This window comes from Ascidiella aspersa, chromosome 4 (assembly GCF_963924565.1).
Source record: "Ascidiella aspersa chromosome 4, kaAscAspe10.2, whole genome shotgun sequence".
Lineage (NCBI taxonomy): Eukaryota > Metazoa > Chordata > Ascidiacea > Phlebobranchia > Ascidiidae > Ascidiella > Ascidiella aspersa.
The window spans coordinates 28,889,719-28,914,257 of record NC_139450.1 but is presented as its reverse complement, the minus strand read 5'-3'; the positions used below and the strand labels follow the sequence as shown (position 1 = coordinate 28,914,257).

Sequence of the window (24,539 nt, the reverse complement as noted above, 5' to 3'; positions counted from 1 at the left end):
TTTCGGACAAATGACTTGACTTGACTTAAGTTTTTTTAACAAATGACTTTTTTTTAAATAAAACATTTCTTTAAGTATGTTTTTTTATAAAATTGAGCTATTTGTCCAATTTTTGCAAGAAAAACAAATTGCTTGCTATATGTTCCGTTTTCCTTATTTTTTAGTTCAGTTATTGTTGATAATCATGCGAGTTTAAAAATTGTAATAGTTTCACGTTTTATTTTTATGACAAGGACATGACTTAAAGTTGACTTGCTCTAATTATGACTTGACTGGGACTTGACTTGCGCAACTGACGACTTGGACTGGGACTTGACTTGTTATTTATTCGAAAAGACTTGACTTGGACTTAAGTTATTTCACAAATAACTTGACTTGGACTTAAGTTATTTTGAAATGACTTGTTTACAACACTGTTAATCTGGAAATTAGGTAGCATTGTTGAACCACAATTTTCTGTGGAACAGAAAGTGTTTTCATGTTCTGTTATATAGCCCTACCAATAGTAGAAGGGTTCTGTGTAACAATCAACGCATCTCGCCTCTTTGAAAGCGAATTTATTACAAGGATAAAACTCTGCAACCGGCAGTTATTTGCAGCGAAGAACAACGATCTACGATAAAAGTATTCAAAGCACCACCGCTGGTCACAAAAAAAAGAGGATAAAGCATGGGAAGAAGTGAAGTTAAAAGAAAACACGACATAGCAGAACGTGGGTGGGTTAGAGAGGGTGGTGAAGGGCAAGCGATGACTTGCAGCTTGCATGGAACAACCAGCGCGTGGAGGTAAAACACGGAATGCAGCGAACTTCGATGTTGACGTTAGGTTGCCGGAACTGTGTTATTCGACCTTTTTTTCAGCAAATGCTGTCCGAACTGCAAAGAAATACACTTTTTAAGTAAAACTGCGGTGATAAATAATTTAATCATGTATTTCATTTCACACAACTGCTTTTGTAAAAAACGTAATTTTTTTTTCAGATTATTAGGTTTGATTTACTTTAACCATGACTGGAATGCCTTTACGAGATGCACTGATACGCCACCCTGATATCTCTCAATATCGACTCATATCCGATTTTGTCTTCCTTACATTCAGGTTAAATTGTTTGTTCGTCCCCAGTTTATCAAACTTGCAAAGCTGCTAACTTTATTCATGATTTTTAAGATGTTTTTAACGACACCTAAAACAATGTCAAACTACTGTGACGTGATACATTTATGACGAACACAAAACAGAGGATGTAATGAATCATTGTTTTTTTTTGCTGTTGTTTTCTCACAGAAACGACACAGCGACTTCCAACATGTGACGTTACATTCCGAGTTGTGGATACCTAAAAATTTCGAATCGGCACCGATCTTAAAATAAGTATTTTAACAATGTTTCGCAATGCAAAATAGCGTTTTCCGAAATGACAAATTTTGATGGTTTTTAAAACCAGGTTAAAATCTAACTTGATCGACTTTGAAGACCTGACACCTGATTGTCGTTAAATCAATAAAAAACGAAGACGAACGGAAAATAGCTGCGTCCATTTTATGCTTACATGCAACATTTTAGGATAAGGCTAATCTTTGTAACACTTGGAACAAATTTTGCAACCGAACATTACCATGTTTTAATTTCATTAGCTTTCCTATTTGAACCTAGTAATAGCGACATTAAGCTTAAGCAAAAAAGTCGACTATAGTGATAAAACACGAAAAATAGGACATCGTTAATCCGGTAGCTAGTGGGCGTACCTTGGGTGGTGAATCTTCCCATTCGCGGTCTCGCATCGTGGTGCGTTTTAGTCCCAAGTCCGCAGCGCTGTCCGGTGAATCGATAAGGTTCTTTCTGTGGGCGAACTTCTTGCGTAGAGCGGCCGCTATGAAGTCGGCTGCGTCCACAGGTTGGCTCACGTCCTTGCTCGGACGCTTGTTGTTCATGGGAGTGCCGCCGGGAGACCTGTTTTGTAAATAGGAAGGTTTTTTTGTGGAGTTTGTTACTCAATGTATAAATAACGCAGGGTGTCCATGTGGCATCTGAAATCCCTGACAGCGTGTATTTGTTTCACTCGGTATAAACTTCGGAAACTTACTTATTTTCTACACAAATAAATAGCAGAGTGCGTTGTTGTTATGGTAGGTGTGGACATGGGATTGTTGACTGTTGTATGTATAAGTGGTTTGTTAATTGAACAAATTGGAGTATGCAGAAAGAGTTCTTGCTGATATGGATCATAAATGATGACTGAAATTCCTATATTAATTTGTTATCGGCACCGATATCACCATCCATAGCAGTGATTCTCAACCTTGAGAATCACTGATCCATAGTATTAGAGGAGTTCCGATACTACTACTTAGCACAGGCTATCGTGCGCGATTCAATATTAATTGGTCATCCCTAGTGATTATTATTAGGAAATACAAAATTGTTAAACTAACGATGCTATATAAAACAACTTGAATTGAATTTTAAAATTCTAATTTTAGATATAGATTCTTTTACCTTGTGACGGACTTGAGCTTGACTTTATGAAGGTCCTTTAAAACGTCGGACATTGAAAGTACAGCCTTCGGTTTCTCAGAAACCGTTTCACCCTTCAATTAAGTAAATTTGCGTAACGACTACTAGAGTATAAAGATGTACTTAAATTAGACCTATTGAGGAATAGTTTGGCAGCTGGCAGGAAACAGCTTCTCGCTCTACTAATTTAGCTTTATGTAAACAAGCCAGTTGTTGACATATAATTATCAGAATTGCCAATGTGTGTGGATTGCATAAAGGCTGATTTTTTTTAAAATGAGTCAACACATTTGTCATTGCTATGCTTTTAAACACAAAAATTAACTTGAAAACTGACCCTTTTTATGCTGGTTTAGGCTTAACAGTCACTTTATTTTATTGAGTTTTTATAAATTATATAAAAAAATGAATACAAAAAACAGTTTACCACCCTTAAAGACCCCAGTTCACATTTACATAACATACGATAAAAATTAAATAAAAGCAGAAGACAAAAACTTATTTTTTTTGTTTCTTTTGAGTTTTAAAACAGTTTTGTTTCTAAAATAATTTGCAATACATTTTTAAATTTTGCCAGCTTAAAAACCTTATTTAGACTAACATAATTATACAATACAACTTTTTATACACAGAATTTACATGAAATATCATTTTATTCACATTCTTACCCTTGCTGCCTTTCGCTGTTTAATCAAATCCAAAACACTGTTCTGAGGTTTAGATTGAAACATTGAAATGGAAGACAATGATGGGGGAGGGGGAATCCCCATGAGGGGAGGAGGTGGGGGTATTTCTGACAACGGGGGTGGTGGAATTCCCGGGGGTGGAGGAGGGGGCATTACAGGGGTTGGTGGGGGTGGAGGTACCGCTGGGGCAGGGGCTTTTATGGGGGTTGAACAGGAGGCGGGCTCACCTGCGCCGCTTATCGTGGAACTAAAACTTGCGGACACTGAAAAGCAAAAAGACTCCGTTAGTAAATTACAGCGGACAGTTAGTAATTTGTGTCTATTGTTAACACTGATCATAATTCTGAAACTGTGGAGTGGTAACTATCTGCAATCCACTAAGAATAACCCGAATTGTATAAAACTTTTTTTTTTTTTTTTAAATTGTTTTGCACCAAGCAAAATAAAGTGAAACATGTCGTTTGCAGCTTAATTGTTGGGAAACTGATAGAACTGCTTAGGGGAAATACAAACTTCTTTTTAAACAAAGGTCTATTCCCGTAATATATTTATGGTTTAAAACTCTTTACTTGTTAAAATTAGCAAAGTAGTGTACAACAAGCAGAAACCTGCCAATAATGGACATGAAGATATGTACCACTTGTGGCATGCAAAGGCTTTTCAGGTAGTACTCCAGAAGATTTTAGGTCTTATGTGACGTTTAGGAAATCTAATACTAGTGTAATACTGTGCAGGTCTGCCAAAGCTATATTTCTCTCTTCCACATTGAATAAACCCATCGTCAAAAGGCTAGCACTTGTAGGGGTTGTTTAATTCAGTTTTGACCTTAACTAAACAGAAATAAAATTGAGACAGTAAAAATGCACTTGGTCAGCAAAATAATGTGAACCACTACACTAGAGCCTCTCAACCTTTTTTACTCGGGGTGCACCTAGAGATATTTGAAAAAGGGGCGCCGCACTTGCGAGCGCGAATTTTTTTTTTTCGACTGGCGAGTGGCTTTAGCGATAAATTAAATTAGTTGGTGCTAAAGCAAAATATTACTTAGCGCCAGTTATTTCTTTAATCACTAAGACGCAAATACATTCAACACTGCACACAAAATAATGTTAATCTAAGTCACGTTCGAAGCTCGTAATAAAGACTCTTCGTCCAGTTTTAAAAAGTTGTTTATCCGCAAATCAAAAAACGTCATTGCTGCAGTGATAAATAGTTATGAGGTTTATTGTTAACCTTGAACGTTGTTTATTTTTAATTGTTTAACCCGGTCGTTAACACCTTTCGAAAAGTTTATTGGACTTGCGATGTACCTAGCGATAAGAAATATAATATTTGTAAGCAGTGTTTTTTTAGTATTTTTTTAAGGGACCGATATGGCCCACTGAACACTACAGTATTTCAAAATACCGCCTACTTGTGAAACTATGGCTGAGAATTAGGAATTAGTCTTTGTAAGTATGTTGTTGCGATCTCTTAAAGTTCATAGCAGCCTTAAAATATAACTGTCTGTAAATCATTTATATTGCAATTAGTGTATGTTTAGATACGAATCAGAACCTTTGCGGACGCCCTTGGAAATTAAAACGACCCACTATAAGGCGTACAATTATTTAGTCATTATTTGTTGTTCAACCAGTAAGCAGTAACTATAGCATTTACAGAGCGCGAGGATTTTTAGAAAAAATGGAAAACAGGCATGCCGTGACTACTAAATTATCAGTGCTATTTTTTTCACTGAAGACACTGCAGATTGTAAAAAATGTTTCTGCTAAAAAACATTATTTTAAGCGCAAAGTGCTTTATGGCATTAATTTGTTCATCCATGCATGAAAATAAACGACCAAACTTTTATAAAACTCATGTTTACGTATAGAAACCACAAGACAGGTTAACGAAAACCCAAGAAATGTCCGCGCTAGGACGGAAATTTGCAGAGGGCGTGCCAACAAATTTGGCGAGTGTTATTTCGACCGGGCAAGTGCTGATTGATAGCCGCCTGCCCGCCTGGCGAGTGTACATTTTTGCTAAGGAACAACCCTGTTTATAGTTGCATATCTTCAAAGGAACTTCAGCCTTGAGACCAAAATAAAAACAATATCAACTTCAGACTCTAGACTATTTTATATTTAGTCTGTCGTGGTTATTAATGCCAATTTGGTGTTATTAGGTCGCTGCTGATTGTTGCTTTGTAGGTCATATATTGTTGCTTTGCAGGTCTCACTGTGTTTTCCACTTGGCTATCATTGGCAAATAATTAACAAAAATGTCCCTATTTTTTTTGAGAAATAGCACCAGACTTACTTGTATCGTGTTGTTTTGACTGGTTGGAGACCAGCATTGCGATTTGTGATCGTAGATAAGAAAGCTCGTCTTCGAGAGCAGAAATTTTTGTCACCATTTCCTCTTGTGGCGCCGATGAAACAGTGGAGTTTGTGAACATTCCAGAAGAATCGGCTAAATAGCGCAAAAACAATAAAGCTATGCATAACTGTCAATGGGATGTAACGTTATTAAAAAAATAATAATCTGGAGTATTTTTATTTCGAACAGTGTTTTTACCACATTATGTTAAATACTACTTACAATAAACCACTATACAATGTTTGAAATTTTTTTGATAAGCTGTTAAGCAAGTTTATTATTGCCGATATCAAAATTTTTTTATCAGCTGCCATTTGACAAGGCTTAAAGTTTAAAATCAGGCAAGCTCAAAATGGCATACAAAACTTATAATTTTTGTAAGGACAGTTTCAAGTCAAAACTAAATTAATCAATTTACTATGAGAAAAACAAAAACCTGTTCTATATTCTTCAGATTCTGCCTTAAGGTTGTTTGAAGATCTTGAGTATGCCAACCTCCTAAAGCGAAAAGCACAGTAAATAAAAACTTTTTGATATTACAACACCTTTTAATTAACCAATATAACAAAAAGATCTAACTTACACATCAGGTATTTCAATCAATTGAGATATATCAGAGAGAGAAAATAATGACTTTTGGTCATTGTCAATCAAGCGAGCTCCATTGGGAAGGATTTCAAACCTAAAAATTAGTCAAAAAATATAGTAAGATAACAAAACAAACATATTTATCTGTTCAAAATTATCCACGAAAAAATCCTATACAAATGTGATAAAGATATAACAGACAGATAATTTTTTAGTGATGATTTAAACTAAACAATGTTTTGTTGTTTTAATATGCAAATCTATATTGGTTAATAATAAAAAAAAATGGTATTTTTTTATTCATAAACTTAAACAAAATAGAGCTTTTTTGACTAACCGAGGTCGCTGAGTACTTGCAAGGGGTAACGTTGACCCTATCCTCCTTACAATACTTCGCATAGGACCCGATCTTCTCCAGTCAGTCTGGTCGGTTATCTTAATTAATAAAAAGCAGGTGATTTGTTTTATAGGGCCAAGGTTTCCTGAATATTTTACTTTTTGAAAGGATAACCCATAAAATTCCTTACCTCCAACTGTTTGCCATTTGAAGTCATGGTAAAATGTGAGAAATTTACTAAGTGAAACTGTGGCTGTTTGTCAGCGTTACAAACTGAACTTAGTTAGTACCTCAGAAGCTTGAATTACACCATTACTTAAGTTAAAAACAGCAAGACCACTACAGCTATAAAAACCTGACAAGCTAAATTAATCTGTGAGAAAAAATAGTAATACAGATTTATCCGCGCAATCCTACCACAGCACACATTATTTGGTTTAAGGTACGGGTTAGCGTTTGTTAAGCAATACTATTAAATAATAATAGTAAACCCACCCTCACACAAACATTATTTGGTAAGGGTGCCGGTTAATAATAGATATGATAATACTTGGCGCACCCATATACCCCAACGCTAATCCGCACCCTAACCCAAATACTGTGCTAGTGTGCGTTGATTTAACAATTGTTTGAAGGCTGTGGTAGGATTCCCGAGGAGACAGTGTCAAATAAACCCAGCGGCAAATAGTAATCAATGCAGATCAAACAACACGTATTACACAAAAAAAAACGAAATGCGTGTAAAAATCCATGGCGCTGGGTACAAGGTTAACGATAGCTTAACACATGTTGCCTGGCTCTGTATCTTCCAATTTTAGTACATGTATTGCAGAAGCAACAATGCCTGGCTATGAAATTCTTCGAAAAAAAGCAAAAACAAGCCTTCTACATCAATTTTCATTATCGTCATTTGAAGAGGTCACATTCTATCTTTGCATTGCGCCGATAAAAAAAGCTTTTCCAATGAAACGTGTAAGTCCATAACGAAGCACAAAAGAAGTGATTTTCATTTACTTGAGGTTGCATTACTTTAGTATAATATCCCTAAATATAAAATAATTTAACAATTAGCGAAATTAAATGTAACATCAGCCATAGATAAACGTGGAACTTAAAATCTAAAATATTTTCGCACTGGTTAAAAACTGTACCGCTTGGGATTTATCGTTATGCATGTAATTTTTGTTCACGGTTTGGTGATTTTGGAATGTTTTTGTTCTTTTAAACTTGCATGTTTCCAGTTAGAACCACTAAAATTGTATGCTTCAAGAATTGCATTTGTTTTCATTGTTTGATGTAATACTTTCTCCCAATTCATCACAAGTGGAATTAATCAGGACGAAATCACACAAAAACGATGTCGTACACTTGCAAAGATAAACGATGTTGCTTTTCGTCCACCTACATAATTTATTCCCATGCAAGAAGTCTTAAAAAGCGTTTTAAAGTGGAAAGAAATGTTTTAGTCTTAAAGTAGAAGAAATGTCTGGTCAAGCTGATCAAGGTAAAGTGTTAAACTTTATATTTTTTCCTGTAATATTGCTTATTTTACTTTTTACTAGGACAGAAAGTGTAAAACATTTCAGCCAATATATTATTCATTCCATGATCTGATTGAAGTGAAATCATGGTTAAGTTTAGTGGAAATAACACGAGTAATGTAATTATTTTATGTGCGCTTTTAATCTATTATTTAAATTCCAAATATGTATATCAACATTGAATTTGTTACTAGCATGGTACACGAAGTAAAGAAAAATTATTTGTAATAAAACAACAATCGGATGGCAATAGTTTATAAAGAAGTGAAACGATTTTGCTTTGATGCGCGTTCTAGCAATGTCCGATAACATCGTAGGCTATTGGTGCCGATAACCGATGCCAAGTGCTTGTATCGATGGCCGTCCGATACAATGGTGGTGATCCATAATTTGCTGACAAAAGCAAAATTTTTTATGTCAAAACGTAAATTTATTCCAAACTCAACTTTTGGTAACTGAACACCTGAAATGTGAAACAAATTTGTCGTACTAACCTAAAATAAAACCTTTGAAAGCTTGAAGCTTAGTAATTACGTCATTTGGTATCGGATTGGCGATACTTTTTGTCCAAATATTCGAGTCGCACTACAATGTCAAGCATCGAACATCCCTAGCGCGTAAGTTTGCGCTGAATTTTTCGTTTTCCTCACCGTCTCAAAACAATAACCCGTCAGGTGGCGCTATCGATCAGCAATAAAAGACGCCGAATCCTGCGATTTGATCAGCATCTAAATATAGACGAGGATAGCGACAAAGCCCTAGTTCACGGTCAGACGACATCTTGTACGGCTCAGCGTCGGACATAGCACAGGGTTTCGACAGGCGAATTTTGAGAGACAAGCTGTAGCTTGCTTACAATGCTAGTTTGCGCAAAGACAGCATGCGTGTACAGCAAAGTCAGACAAAGCGAAAACACAGTTTCGGGTTATTGTTAGAGAGAATATAGGTAGATCTGTGAGAAAACACCGTTAAAGACGCTTAAGGCTGCTTTTAGGATTTAGCAGAAAAACGAAGGCGGTCGTACCTGTCTCGTTTGTCGCTCGAATGGCAGCAAAATCATAACAAACCCCATTGACGCGCGCCTTCGCTTTTAGATACGAAATGACACTAGAGTCGAGGCGTCGGCGTCGCTTGTCATGTTCGAATGTTTGAGTTGCGCGCCAGGCTACAAGTTTTACAGGCGCCGCTTCTGTTGCTGCTGCTTCTGGCGTAAATAATGATTAACTAACGAGTTCAGGACCGCGGCCAAGTAGTTTTGGGTCGAATCCAGTGGTTCCTAAACTGTTGCCCGTGAAACAGTTATGAGCGACCCGCGAAATATATTTTAAATTCTTTTGGCGGATGGGTTTTATTAGGAGAAGCACATCCAATTCGTAGAGTTTCAACAACGTCGAATTTTATTTAACTGCGTGTGTACAGTAAGTAGCTATGAGTACTGATTTGAATATTTCAGCAATGCCGTGCCATATCTTTTCTTGTTTAAAAGTTCATTGGGTCCTTTAATAGTTTAAGCAAGCGAAAGGTGTTTGCCGCGTAAAAAGGTTTGAGAAGCTATTTTGGGGCGCTTTGCTCGATTTTAGAGCTCACAATGCCCGAAGTCGTTTGCCATTTAAGCCTTGGACGTGGCCATACAACAAAACGAGCGTGGTATTATTTCGCCAGGGATTTATGCGCGCGCCAGGGATTTATGCTTCCCAGCTATGAACAAGCGTAGGCATAGCGGTCGAAGCTTCAGGGGGTCCCCATTTGAAGGGTTTCGCTTCCCGCGACACTGAATCTCCGCGTGGGCCGTTTGCGCCGGTGCGGTTTGCCGCGCCATTTTTAAACCTTTGTAACGACACAATTGCGACTGCCAAAATGCTCAAGGCCTTGCGTTTTTAATTGGTGTTTCTTGTGTTGACTGTAGCGGATCAGAAATCTCCGGATCGGCGCTCTACCGTGTTTCGTTTTTTAGTTATCGTCGTGGCGGACCCGCGGATGCTTGACATTTTTTGAGTTAGCAATTGGTGAGTCATACCACTGCTGCCTACGCGATATTTCGGACTAAATTTTTCAAGTAACGTATACTCACGTATACTCTGAACGAACGCGTAAACAGCTGTATGTGAAGTGTGTACCGAATCGCTGTTTGACAAACATTGCTAATCAAGCATACGCGAAACTGTGCGATTTGCATATTGGCTTAAACAACATTAGTGCATTTAAATGCAGGTGCACCATGTGCCTCGCAATCGAGTGTTTACTGGCAACGTACTCCCATATTAACATTAGTGCAGTTTTGTTCAAAGCTCAAACTAAACGCCGCGGCGCAGAAAAATTCCTTCCTTCGGTCGCCCGTGCCGCACTGTAACGTCACAATCAATTTGCCGCGATTGGAACAATGCGTCGACGGCGGTGCCAAGGGTGCTGAGCGAACCCGATATTTGGGCCTAAGTGGGCCCGGGCGGGCCTTCGGGTGTCTGTTGTTATTTCCGGCCCCTCGTAACGGACCCCTTTGTGGTGGCGCGCGCGCATAAACAGACATCAAAGCTGAACAAACGCCTAGGATTAGATGACGTCACAATCGAGATTTCGTGCGCGCGCGAACAAATCGCGACTTGTCGCCGTCAGGCCGAGACAGATATGAAAATTGATGCTTATTAGCGAAAATAGGGTCGTACGTTTTTGTAGGCCTTCTGTACTTTGTGGCTCGCGTGACTTAAAGTGTGACTGCACGCCTCAGCTCTTGAAAAAGGGGGGCTTCGTACACAATGGCCTTTATGACGTCACCTTAGAGTGTTGCAGCGTCGCGTCGGCTACAGCGCAAGCGGCGAATCTTAGAAATTTCCTCCGAGAAAAACCTGGCACCCGTCGTGCTCAGAAGCCAGTAGCCCTGGTGTTGACGTGTGCCAAACATCAACAACGCGCGCTTACCGCTTACTTAAGCTGTGAAATCGCGTTTGCCGCACCGAGGAATAATATATCCGCAACACAAGGCAAGAAAAGAGTTGTAAGCTTCAGTGGTAGTTTAGGCGGCTTAACGTAGGAAGCGCAGGGCTCATTTTGGCCTTGCCTTTTTGTTTTTTCTATTCCCATAGGTCACCTATTAAGATCGCCTAAAAAACAGTCGGCAGAAATCATAGTTTAAGGATAGTCCCTTTTGTTTGACCGGTTTAAAAAGCATTTTTGGAACTGTATGTCTTTGTTTTATCACCCGAAGGGCTATTTTTTTACAAAGCTGTTTTAAAAGCAGAAGGTTTTCGTTGTTCTATGATTCACAGCTTTTCGTTACAAACATGACCAAAGAGCAGGGGTAAAAAATGTGGTCCGACTGCTTTTGAAGAGCCGGCGTAACTAGGTCTTTTGTTCGCTTGCGTGCTTACGTGAGGCCTCGCAGCTGAAAGATACGACTGTGTTTCGCCAAGAGCATAGTGGAACCGGTTGAAACACTTACGGCATTAGGCGGCACTTCGCAGCCCTGTATCGCCGCTACATCTCCGCAAACAGGCCCTAAATTGACGTTTCGTGTACGGCGCCGTTGAAATATCGCCATTTGGCGACGGATATATGCTTGGTAGCGTTAACTTTTTAGGCGTTTAGTAGGAAAGGTATGGTCAACTTGTACAACATGAAAGTACTCAGCACAGTGTACTTTTCAAGAGGAACAAGGTTAGATTCGGCCTTAGAGTAGTGGTTCTTGAACATTTTTAAGGCGGACCCCTAAAAATGGTTTTACGTTTTGGTTCTCGTGGAAAAAGGTCGGTATGGAATTTTTATAGATGACGTCATAAAATAAGTAGACTTAAGAAACCCGCTATTTTTGATCCAGCAAATGTAAAACTTAAATGTCCAAATAACGTTAAGAAGAAGACGCCAAAACGTTTTTTTTTAATTAAACTCTGAAAATTGAAATTTTACTTCTCAAATTGAACACTTTGATTTAAATTAGGCCCCTAAAACTAGTCCACGGACCCCAGTTTAAGAACCCCTGCTTTACCCCAAGTGCTGGACAGTCGTCATTGTTTAGCAGATAATCGTAATCTTACAGGTCCCTGAAAAAAGTGAGTTGATGGTTTGACTTAGCGAAAGTCAATTTCCGTTTAACCGTATAGTATTCCAAACGAAATATTGTTTAATTCCTATATAAGCAGTTTTCCATTTATCGTGTAGTTTTCTGTTATTTATATAAACGTTCAGGCAATGTGAAAGAAAATCTCCGAGCGGACTTATAACTGCCACGTAAAAACAAAATTATATAATACTAAAATACCCAGTGAAGCGATATAAGAGTAGTCTGAAGAACGCGGCAGTTTATATCCTTATAAAGCGGGCTTAGAAATGCCTCATTTTATGTTCTTTAGAGCATCGAAAATGCCAGGGCGGTTTGAAGAGACCACTTGTCGAAAAGTCAAAAGTTCGCCCGAATGGCACCTGCGCGAGAGAATTTGCCATCGCCGATCGTTTTTATCAACAAACTTGTATTTTGTAAGGCGAACGACGGCGCACAACAATGCTCTGGCCATCCGGTAACCGAATATTAAACCTTAAAACCGAATAGTAAAACGTTTAGCGACGTACGTCAAAATCGCCTTAAATTATTTTTTTATTTGGGGGGATACTAAACACAGTTTAAAAACATTAATAAGAATATTTAATAAAAACGTTTATTTTGAGATTACAACCCCACTGCCGTTAATTAATATTGATTTTAATAAGAACATCAAAGACCATACAGAAGTATGTATCATTTTATTTGTTTCGAATGACTCGTTATTCATTTTCAACATAGCCACTAAGTTGAATAGAAATAAAGAGTTAGTCGAAACGTTCAAAATGATACCTTCTTCTGTATGGGCTTCGATATTCGTATTACGTTTTACTACAACCTCAAACCAATATGTTCCAAATATTGATTTTGTTCAACTTTTGTGTATTTTTAATACCGTTAAACTGCAGTCTAAACGGCAGCCGCTATACTAGTAGGAGATCGTTTGTCTCACTGCCGTTTCGCTTTTCTGGCAAAAACGTGTCGAAAAAAACGATACCTTTCCGTCTAAGCGGCCGCCTTAACCGCAACGTTCGTTGGTAAAACGATCGACAACGAGCGTTAAGCCTATTAAGACGCGGCATTAAGCGCCTGACCTTAATTGGCCACGTACCTCCCGCTGTCCTCGGCTCGTCTGCTAGGCACGCGCGGAATTTCGACCGGCGGCCAGACGCAATTAAGCACTCTGCAAGTGCGCCGCTGCTTCGACGCGTCAATACCTGAGCGTTTCTCCGGCTTCATTATAGTGTTCAAAGTCAGAATTTAAACGAGTTGGTCTGCGTTTCATTTGTCCTCGGAGTTGATGGGTGCTTTTAGAAAATTGAGATATTTAGTTATTTTTTGTACACAAAACAATAAGGTCCTGACTTGGACAACTGATGACTTGGACTGGGTCTTGTCTTGTAATTAAAAAAAATATTATACAAAAGACTTTTTTACAACACTGTTGTATACAGCTTAGGCCGATTTAAAACAGCAAAATAGGTCGTGTTGCAATTTGCGAACCTTGCCTATGTACGTCTTCAGCGAATCCCTAAACTAAAAAATTCTAAAAAAAAAATTCGCCTGTTGAAACGCTATTTGCATCTTGAACTAATGGCGGGCCATGTCAATCTTAAAAACTATGAAATTTAACAGACCCCATTCAAACTAATTACAGTATTTACGGTAAACGAATTATTATTTTATCTTTCCTATTGAACGAGAAAGATATGCTCCTGCCAATAATAAATTTATATTTTAATGAATTAAAAACATGTTGCGCGGACCATTTAAAACTGGGAGCCCAGTAAAAAATAATTGCACGATTTTTTAAAAATCCGATTGATTTTCCGCTTTTTGACCGTTATACAGAGCAAAAATTGTATAGGGTTAAAACAGCATGCAAATGAGATGAACAAATGTATATGCGACCGCTTTTTGAAACGGCAAAACAACCTATCCTAAAAAATGCTTGCTTAAAATTGGGGCCAGTCGTTTTTTCGGCGTCGTCACTTGCACTATGCCCCTTTCTCGATTCGGAAATTTCGCGTGGCGGAATTCAGCCTTATCCGTCCGATTAGATGCTAACGTGTTTAAATATAGGCGCGCGAGATCGCCTATCGCATTCCGCCGAAACCACCTGTTGTCTCGAGCGCCAAGCGATTTACAGGTTTGACGTCAGTCGGTTTGAACCGCCATCTGTACGACGTAACCTATGCTAATGCGCAAATTGGGGCTCGGGTGGGTGCATTTGTCCCACTCGAGTGACGCAATAAACTTATTTTACGTTTCCAATTTTGAATCCCTTTTTCAGCCTTGTTCTTGCGCCATTTTCGTTCCTTAGCCTAGCGCTTTTCGACCGGTGGTCGGTGATCTTGTTATTCCGAAAAATTCAGTTGTGGCTGAGGAAAATAAGATGTTTTAACGTGTTAATTTTTTTTATTTTTTTACCTTTTATTCATTGTGTGATTTGGTATGAATGTTCACCTACCAGGTTTTCTAAAGTTAAAGGTGGTTTCGCATTGACCGGTATTGTAAACGAGTCATTTTAAATAACTCGCGTCAATGGGTTTCAAACAAAAAACGAGTCAAGTCCAAAACACCTAGATTCAACCCAAGTCATTTAACTCAATAACTCAAGTCCGAGTTAAGTCATTTGGCCGAATGACTCAAGTAAAGCAAGTTTGCCAGAATGACTTGAGTCAAGTCAAGTCATTTAAAAAAAGTGAGTTAAGTGATCTTAAGTTTAGGCATTGGAGTCATTGCAAAATTGGCATTGACATTTGCCGCGATACTTTTTTTAATTTAGCGCTGCTAAAACGGCCGTAAATTTGAACTTGCTGCATATGAAGCAATTTCAACTGGCCTGTGAATTACAATCGGCAACACTGCCATGCTTTCAGGCAAATCCGCAAGAATTTGCAGTGGCGAGGCGCCGTGTTATTTTCGTCTGCCGGTTGTGAAAAGGACTGATCCCTTTAACGCGCCCCTAACCCCAAATTACGCCCTTTTGAAAGTTGGCGCGAAAGGTTCAGCCCGACTCACGCCGAAACGCACCTGTCACTTGACATTTGCGGCACTGATTTTTGATCTTTGTAAAAGTGTCGATCGTTTTTTTCGGCGCTTAAACTGAAATTATTTAATATATAAACTGTTGCTACCAAAAAAAAAAAAAACAGCTCCTCTGGTAATTGTATTTCTTTACCAACGTTTCGTAAAAGACAAAAAATCTTTGTGAGTTTTCCATTATTGTACGAGCGTTCAGTGTCATTCGCCATGACGAAGGCTACTTGCATAGGTTGCCGAGACGTGGGTAAAGAAAAACAAAATTCTTTAAATTTGAAATGTGGTTTCGCCGAGCGATTTAACTGAGATAAGGTGACGGTAACTTATGTCGAGACGCATTAAAAAACTGTAATAGATAATACGATCTTAAATTGGAAGAAAAAATGGCAAAAAAGTTGTTGCGCTGATATCGTCAAACGCTCGCGTCAACACAGGGAGGCCGTAATTCGCCCAAAAACGATTCCAAAAAATAACAGGCAATCATTTAGACCCGGGGGTCACCAGCAAGGGGCGGAAACGATTTGCCCAGCAGGGGCCCCGCCCCACATAAAGGTCGAAGTCGACGCTTAAAGCGCAATAGTGACACTTCACAACGGTTTCCTCTGTAGCGCGCTTGACTGAGTCTGCCCATAACAGTTTGTGGCCGCCTTAACACGCCAACCTCTCGCCGCGGCCTTTTGTGAACGGGCCAGGCCCTCTTTCGTGGCCATTTCGACCATGCGCTAGCCCAGTGGTTCTCAGCCGGGGTGCCGCGACACCCTAGGATTCCTTTTGTAATCTTCAAGGGTGCCGCGACATATTTGAGATATTTTAGGTATCTGATTTTTACTTAACTCTTATAACTTTCTGTGTAAGATTAAATTGGATAAATCCAATTGTAACTTCGTACGTTGCCTAGAGTTGATGTGTGTTGTTCCAGTTCCGTTCATGGTTTGGTAATTTAGTGAGTTTCCTACGGAAAAATCTTGTAGGGTTGCCGCAATCTATTTAATATGGGGTGCCGCTAGCCATAATATGTTAAGAAACTCTGCGCTGGCCATTCGGCGTGGCCAGATTCCGATCGCGGCTTAAACAATGCCAAGAAAACGAAAAGAATGTAATTTTCTGTATGGCTATATCAGATGGCCAGAAAAATGGGCCGAAAAAATTGGCCGAAAAATCGAGCCGGCCTCGTGTGAAGTATAAAGAAGGGCGCCGGCCTCGAAAAACGGAGCTGGCCTTGTGTAAAGTGGCCCGTAGGTTGACTGCTGCTTGGCCTTGCCCGGCAAAAGTACTCCCGACGCAATCAGCCTTGTCTTGTTGCAGCTGACGGACGAGATGCTAGTTTGCACCTGATTGATCGGCCAGTAGTTTCAGCTCTATTAGCTGCTCGTTAAATCTGCTACTGCTACTTCTGTGATCTGTCTGTCTGTCTTTCGCGCTTGTCTTGTATCGACCAAGAGGAATAGTTTATTACTTCACAGAAGGCCGGTATGGCGTCATCACTCGCCCGCCGATGCGCCCCGCTGCTCCTGGCGCTCCTCGTGACGTCACAAGTGATGACGCAACAGACGTTGGACAACCGAAAAGGTTTGCGAATTGCATTAAACCGTTTGTGTTGTGAATTTGTTAAACTGGCCTATTTTTTTGCGCTGCTTAAAATATCTACCAGCGCTCAAACTGGTTGAACCTAACGTTTAACAAAATTTTCAATTTTAAAATCCTCTTAGCTCCAATTAATGTCAGCTGGTTTAAAATTTATTATTTTAAAATATTTTAAATTTTAATATTTTAAAACTTTAGTATTTTAAAACTTTAAAATGAACTACATGAGAGTGAGATTTAAAAATTAAAACAAAAATTAAACTTTTCGGTTAAACGATAATTTATTTTTGAGCGCTGGTAACTACGCTTTTTGTTGCCACAAATAACTATATAATCAGCCACGTTGAATACTGAATTTTATGTCACTTGTGCTGTTTTTTGAGCCTCAAAGCGTGATTGTGTGAGAGTCAGTTGTTTGTTTGTTGTTTGTTGACCATTTATTGCTCACCTACATATCGTTTGGTTCCGTAAAACATTGTCAGAACAAGCCGACAGATCCGGAAGCGACGAAAGCCACGGAAACGGAGGTGACGTCATGATTGCGTGAGTGGTCACGTGATCACGAGCATGACCCTTGATTGGTCGACAAAAACAAACATGAAAAAAAACAGAGAAAAACAATTTCGAAAATTGTGATTTCGATTGCATGACGATCGTCCTACTTGGCATGACGTCATCATTGATTGTTGTTAACTCACAGTGCTTGACCCAATGACATATGAACCGGAACGAAACAAGCCAAAAATCACTGGCGCGTGACATCTCCTGATTGGTTGCATCGATCATAAAGCATGTCTCTTTTCGTTTTAAAAAAGGTTAAAAAACTCCCCTTTGTGTGATGTCATAATTAAAAACTAATAGTTTGGAAAGGGTAAACAATCGCTTTTGATGTAGTGGTAGAATAATATCTTTTTGGTTTGTTTGTTTGGAAGTTTATCCTTTCTTTCTTATCTCCTGTTTGGTTTGGTTAAATTAATTACACGTTCATATTTCATAAGTGTGCTTTTTTTCTGTACTGACCTCAGACATAAATATTTGTCTTTCTTTTTACAAGTCGATTCATCCGTTTTATTTTGGTTGCACTTTTTTAGACAAGACTGAAGATTTCCTGTTTTAAAAAGTTGGTAGTGTTTAGGAAACTGACGAACAACTTTGCATGGTTAACTCTGTATGTTTGTAGAAACGGCACGGAAATGTTTAGTATTGTAACTCGTATATAGTGTGCGTTGGGTGTTACGTAAGCATTCAATTGCTATAAGTTGGATAAATACAATAAAATCCCTTTATATCCTGGGTCTGAAGATTAGGGCAAAATAATGACAACGGAACTCGGTGTAATCGTCTGTGTTTTGTTAGAAGCCCATTGTATAGTTTTAAAATGTATCAAATGCCGTAGTCTTTTGAAAGCTAATGCTATTTTCAAGTAATGCCCTGAAACAAAAAAAAATCTCAACCGGTAATTTTAAGGACATTACGGTCTTTATAATCCAAACTTTATGCCAAAGCTATGTAATAATATCCGTGATTTCAGTCATTGAAACCCATCCAACTATACTTTACTCGGACAGACATGGAAATAATGGGTATCACAGATAAAATCACTTGCAATATGTTGACATAACGCGATACGATGGGCTTGGGGGCGTCGACGGATTTCTAACAAGCTTAAGGTATCTTTACGTGAACCGCGACTGTAACAGAGCACGCAAAATCCCCGGGAATGACCGCGTATTTAGCGCGTTGTTAGATAGCCGAGCCAGTAGCCTAGAACCCTAGAACAAGGCTTTGACCTCTTTCCATTAAGACACATACTTTGCCCTTATAAGCTCGCTTAACTTCCACCAGGCTTGCCCGTGTTGTTTTTTGAATTTCTTCCCTTGTTACGTCACAACGCAGGTTGCCGAACGGTGTACTACGACCTGGTGTTCTTGCTGGACGCCTCCAGTAGCGTGGGAGACGAAAATTTCGCCAGGGTTCGTAGGTAAGTATAGTTCGGTCCGTTTACGGTTTTTTATCATTCGAGAGCTTAACGTTCACGTGCATAACCCTACCCTAGGTTATGGCCGAAACTCCAGCCAAATTGGTTGATTTAAGATAGTTGCACGTTAGGCTCGTTCATTAAAATTTGTTTTATCTATGCCTGAACACTCCATATATAATTTAATTGTTTTTACAGCAGTATAGATGGCATTCGTATTCGCACTTTAAACATTTTAATAGTTATAATAAAGTTCTTAACTCGATAAAGTTCTTTAAAATCGTCGTTATACTCGTTTTTATTCAATATACAAATCATCGACCTATCGCTGTGAATGGCTCTTTCGAGATTTATGTCACAGATTATTATCAATTATAGTAGTTCAATCGTCTCAATCAAGTTCAATCATCAAAATGAATCCGCCTTTATGCTTAATCGGTTGGGTCTGGAAGGCTTTTTGGTATTCACCGCCACGAAACGTCATCATCACTTGTCGAAAAGATCTTGCCAAATATTAACGTAATCCCGAAAACACTAAATGATTCTTAATATGTCTACTAGGAATTAAATAATGAATGAATGAAAGACACACAAACATATGTGTTTAATAACATCTGTGATCTAGCCCCTCGGAAGCTGCTTTATGACCAACGATTACCAAAAAAAATTTCAGGAAATTAAATACTATGTATCGATACAAAGATGTCAAATTCTGAAATTTATGTGATTAAAAATAAGTCATACAAGCCAAAAAAACAAAAAACTATGGTTTGGCCCACTTTGGCTATTCAAAATTAATACAGCTAAAACCTTTTCATGTTTAAGGGGCTAATAACATGTCGCATGTCAATTATTCATGTTTTTTCTTAGAAATTAACAAATTTGGCGAATGTTTACAAGCTTTTCTTTTAAACTTCGTGTTAATTTTTTTGGGGGGTTAAAGGGGTTTTTCGGTATTTGGTAACACGGATCTTACTATTTTGGTAATAGGGTTTTTTTTGGACGATTTATGTTGTCTCTAAATTTTAACATTTTTGGAGTTGGGTAAACTTCATGTCAGAGAAATTTTTAATCGTGCGTCCTTCAATTTTTTAATTTCACTTCCAATAATCACCCCGATTGGGTCAATAGCCCCATCTACCCCCGCCTTCCCCCCCACAAAAAAACGACCATTCCTCGAATACTTAGTTGCATACCCACGCGGTATTGAACGCTGCAAGTTAACCCGCCAAATCCGGTATCATCGTCCTGACCTTTCTACCGCGGTTCGACGCTTTCTCACGCTCTCCAATTTCTCACCCCCACTTTTCACCCAGGTGGGTGACCGAACTCGTCAAGTCGTTCGACGTGGGGCCCCAACAGACCCATGTGGGTGTGGTGGTGTACTCGGACCAACCCCAAATGGCGATCGGCCTCAGTGATCACACCAACAAGGAGGACTTGGTGCAAGCCGTTGGCAACATCACTTATCTCACAGGTCAGTTGTCCTTCTTCGTGCTCTTTTGCACAATTTTTTAAGTTTTTTTAATTTTCCAGAAATCTTGCATCTGAAAATGTTTTTTCTAACTTTTTAATTTTATGAAAAATTATTTTTGAAAAAAAAAATTGATTTTTTATCTTTTTAGTTTTATAGAAGTCTTGATTTTAAAAATATTTTTTACAACTTTTTTTTTAATTTGATAGAAATCTTGCTTTTTGAAAGATTATTTAATGCGGATTTCGTTCATCCCTGTTACAGGAATTAATTTTTGGCAAAAATACAATTTTTTCCCGCTCCTTTTTATCGCACTGGATTGGAGACGCATAAATCATAAGGAAATACAAATTTATTGGAAAAAAATAAATGTGTAATACTTTTTTATACCATAGAATCCAAACTCTTGTCGAAGTATATGGCAATCTTCCTTTATAAGGAAGGGTTTCTCTTTTACCATTGTAAAAAGAGAAAACACGCATCTTAGATGGGTCCTTTTCAAAAACAGATATCACAAAGTTGTTGTTTGTCAAGCTAACTTTAGCTTTTATAAATGGACGCACAACGAACGTGTCTTTCGTATAATGCAATTAACTCTGTGCGTTTGGGATTTCCATTAGTTTGCGCCATTTCTAATCAACTATACATGGTTATAGTCTACACGCGATTTTTTCAAATCGGCACATCTTGTTAAAAATGTTTTTCAGGCATCGTTCAATATAGCTAAAACTCCCAAACGCGTGTTTCACCGCAGTTTTTCATTTCAGCAAATTTTGTTAAAAATATTTTACCAGGCATCGTTCTACAGCTGCGTTAAACGGCTTTAATTTGCAGCCAAGAACGGGCGCCGTTTTTTTTTAAGGTTCCCTGTAGAATTAGCAAAACCGCGACAAGCGTTACGACCGTTTATTAAGCTCCAAGCAACAAATAACCGTTTCTCATTCGCTCGACGCTGGAGCACGATTTCGAAAAAAACCGCCAGACGCCAATTAAATCTTTCCGGAGTTTTCCGAAAACCTGCAATTACGCACTTTCCGCGTTTATTACGTCACAATTAAAAAAAACGGCGTGGTCGGTGACGAAACAATGCGGATGCGGTGAAGGATCGGCGCCCGGTCGGAATTTCGGCCGTAATATCGCATCGCAAGTATTCAATCTTTACCTTCAAGAACACTCGAGTACCCCGGTCCTTGAAGAAACACTAGAACTCAAAAAAGCAGCGTTGCGTCAAAAACCCAAGCCAACGAACCCCTCGCGAGAAATTGGCTGGTGTTTCGCTCCTCGAGCGTCAAGCCGCCTTTTTTGACGCCAAACAAACTTTTCTTGATGAGCTCTCTAGTTTAGAGGAAGTGTCAAGCAATGTCTGGGAAACGTCACACAAGCTAGGCGATTTATTAGATAACCTTTTAATTTGGTTAACGCAACCTGCGGTCGTTTTTATTAGCTTGTTATGGCCTGTTTAACTTTTTACCACGAATATCACGAGTAGGATGTTTTGCAAGCTGTGCTTGAATTAATTCAGTCAAAATAAGGAAAAAAATACGCTTCATACCGAATGTAAGCACGAGTAAATATGGTATCATCTGATATTTCCTAATCTTTTTTTAATTATATTGATACTACAAAACAACTACAGTTACTTGAAATCTGTAAACAAGCTGGAAATAGCCCTTAAAAAAATAAGGTTGTGCTTTCCTTTATTGTAAGACTTGTATAGTAAAGGAACACTAAACACGGATCTGTTGATTATCTTCAGTAGAAAGAGAGTGGCCCAAATAATAGATAAAAGATTCATTCTTTTATTTGCAAACGTTTCGGCAATTTCTTTTGCCATCATCAGTGCAGTAAGTGACTCGTTTTTATCTTAGTCTCACTTACTGCACTGATGATGGCAAAAGAAATTGCCGAAACGTTTGCTAATAAAAGAATGAATCTTTTATCTATTATTTGGGCCACTCTCTTTCTATTGTATAGTAAAACTATATGTGATTTTAAAAGTGGGGTTGTGTTTTAAAAAAACTGCTCCCTATTGAAATAACCTTATATGTTTATGCTGGTTTAATGAAAGGGCATGTGCTATAAAAGAACAACATTCTTGTCGCATATACTTAAGGACTATATTAAGGTCACGTAAACTAAAAACAAATCAACCCTGTTATTCCATAAGCTTGGCATATTTGTGCGGCTACGCTAAATCCGACTCATCTTTGGCTTGTCCTAAAAAATATACGACGATTTCAGTGAAATTTCGGCAACTGCTACCCTCCGATCTGATATTGACCAAACCGGTTAAACCATAACGTAGTTTGCGTTATCGCGACATTCGATCGCTTGTAACAATCCATCGTCGAGGTCGCTTAGTTAACTTTCTGGGATCTAAGGTATAGGTTAGATTTGGGCAATTTATATTTCTAATTGTATTTTTTGACGAATTAAAGCGAAATGTGAACATTTCTAATTCTAATCTAATTCGTTAATAACCGTCGTATATTTATCTTTGAGAATCATTTTTAATACCTTTTTTAGCGAAAAATGCTGCTTTTTCTAATGTCGTTTTTAGGCTCTTTGTCCAAACACTTTTAAGCCGTTACAAAGGCCAATTGTACTACGCGAAACTTACCAAGTCTACCAATACGACCATATAAGATGCGATTTTATCTAGGACGAATGTGCGAGAAATTAACCCGTTGTAATTTAAATGGATTTTAGTTTTAATTACCAGTTTCGCGAATCGATAATTCTATTCCAATCTTACTCGGAAAAACTGAAAAGCTCCAAATTTATTTCCAGTCTAGTTTACAAAAGCTGGAGAATCCTGCTGCCCAAGTCTGCTTTAACGATTCGCCGCTGAAAATTAGAAAAAAAATCCAGGCTTACCCGGTCACGTTTTCCGTATATGTATATACAACAACCCATCAGCTATTTCTCCACAAAGGAGCAAAAAACGCTCATCAGCCTACTGACAAGGCAAATTAATCCGCAGTTTACGAAACGAAGTCCAGGTGGTTTCCTAGCGGTCTATTGCGCACTCGCAAAAAAGCGCTGAATGTTGCCGTTTTAGTTTGAGTTTCTGCAGCTGGCGAAGTAATTTGTTGACCAAATCGGATATCTGAGTTAATCCTTCGAATTGTAAACCTAAATCTCGTTTGGAAAACATTTCTGCTTCACATCCAAGCTAGATTACGTCGCTCGACAACCGCTTGAAAGATACTGCAATTTATCAAAACGGCAATTTTAAACGCATTCAGCTCAAGCTGCAAAATTACGTAACTCGTCAAAAAAGGTTAATAAGATACTAAAACACCAGATGATAGCTGCAGCTGTTTGACTTAATGTTATAGGTTTATAGTCTCAATTTGTGCAAATCCTTTGCGTTTTATTATAGGGCTTGAAATACCATAAATTGAAAAAAGAAAATTCACGACTATTCTAATAGCCAAAAATTGTAAAATTGCAAATATATGCATCCATATTTATTGCGAAGAAAAATATCATTAACAATTTATATGGTTTCCCAAGGAGGTTTATGTTGTTAACTGCCTGTAAGGGGTCTTTTTATCTTCTTTTATGACCAAATTTGCTTTATCTTATTTTATGACCTGTGGTCAAAATTAATGAGAAACTATGAGCTAACCCCTAAACGGGCCTAAAGTGAAGTTGCTATTTGCTGAAGAAAAACATCTTCCAAAGTTTATAATCGATTTGTTCAATCGGTAACTGTCGAAAAAAACACAGAATCCTTCGTCTAATCTAATTGATTAAAATTTACAAGTTTATTTAAATGCAAATTCATGAAGGTGTACAGGTTACTCATCACTTGACACAGGTAGAAATAATAAATAGTACCCCTGAATACATTCGGTTCTCCGTAAGAGGTAATGACACTATAGAAAGGTTAGAAACAACTGATCTATACCCTCGTGGGCAAAGGGTTAAAGTGCCAGCAGTCGAAAACCATTTTCCCATCGACGTCAACTTGGACAGACAGCGGCAACAAACAAGCCTAACTGCTGTTTACCACTCGGTTGCGGCGGAATGCGGCAAACAGCAACGCGCAAAATGCAAGGTTCGCCCCGTCGACGAATCCAGCTCCGGGCGAATCGCTTTGGCGCCGCAAATCACGAATTTTGTTGTCCGAAAATAAATCCGCCTGCTGCCTAGCCATACTTTTCGAATTTTTAAATCTTAAAAATTTAAATCCGTAAAAAAAATACGCCAAAAGAAACGTTTCAACGCTTGGCACAACTATTGCGAGTTTACTACTATTTAAAACCGTTTGAAATTTGAAAAATATTTTTACGAGTTTGTGAGGTAAAAAGTTGAACCGCTTAAACGCGTGGTACGACTATTGCGATTTAATTATTTGACATTCTTTTTACGATTTTTTTTTTTTAAGGCTTCGCT

The 24,539-nt window shown here is 38.4% G+C and overlaps 2 protein-coding genes across 3 annotated transcripts in view; one reads left to right on the top strand and one right to left on the bottom strand.

Moving 5' to 3' along the window:
- Positions 1 to 551: 551 nt before the first annotated feature.
- LOC146157342 (mitochondrial fission regulator 2-like) lies at positions 552 to 6,854 on the bottom strand. Of its 2 annotated transcripts, none has more exons than XM_083387736.1 (9): positions 6,677 to 6,854; positions 6,487 to 6,584; positions 6,145 to 6,243; positions 5,998 to 6,059; positions 5,493 to 5,654; positions 3,183 to 3,463; positions 2,497 to 2,588; positions 1,746 to 1,950; positions 552 to 890 (listed from the first exon to the last, which is right to left on the bottom strand). In XM_083387736.1, exons 1-9 carry the CDS (start codon positions 6,701 to 6,703, stop codon positions 822 to 824), a joined length of 1,095 nt encoding a protein of 364 aa, XP_083243862.1. In that variant the 5' UTR covers positions 6,704 to 6,854; the 3' UTR covers positions 552 to 821. The 2 variants fall into 2 exon arrangements, with proteins under 2 accessions (XP_083243862.1, XP_083243861.1); XM_083387735.1 differs by having other exon boundaries at positions 552 to 875; positions 5,502 to 5,654.
- A 9,489-nt stretch (positions 6,855 to 16,343) lies between these two features.
- The window catches only part of LOC146157341 (uncharacterized), a 62,858-nt gene continuing 54,662 nt past the window's right edge, over positions 16,344 to 24,539 (top strand). Inside the window, exons 1-4 of the mRNA XM_083388180.1 lie at positions 16,344 to 16,668; positions 17,166 to 17,210; positions 18,580 to 18,664; positions 19,978 to 20,138. Of these exons, the coding sequence (XP_083244306.1) occupies positions 16,572 to 16,668; positions 17,166 to 17,210; positions 18,580 to 18,664; positions 19,978 to 20,138 (388 nt within the window). The 5' untranslated portion in view covers positions 16,344 to 16,571. The remainder of the gene's footprint in view (positions 16,669 to 17,165; positions 17,211 to 18,579; positions 18,665 to 19,977; positions 20,139 to 24,539) is intronic.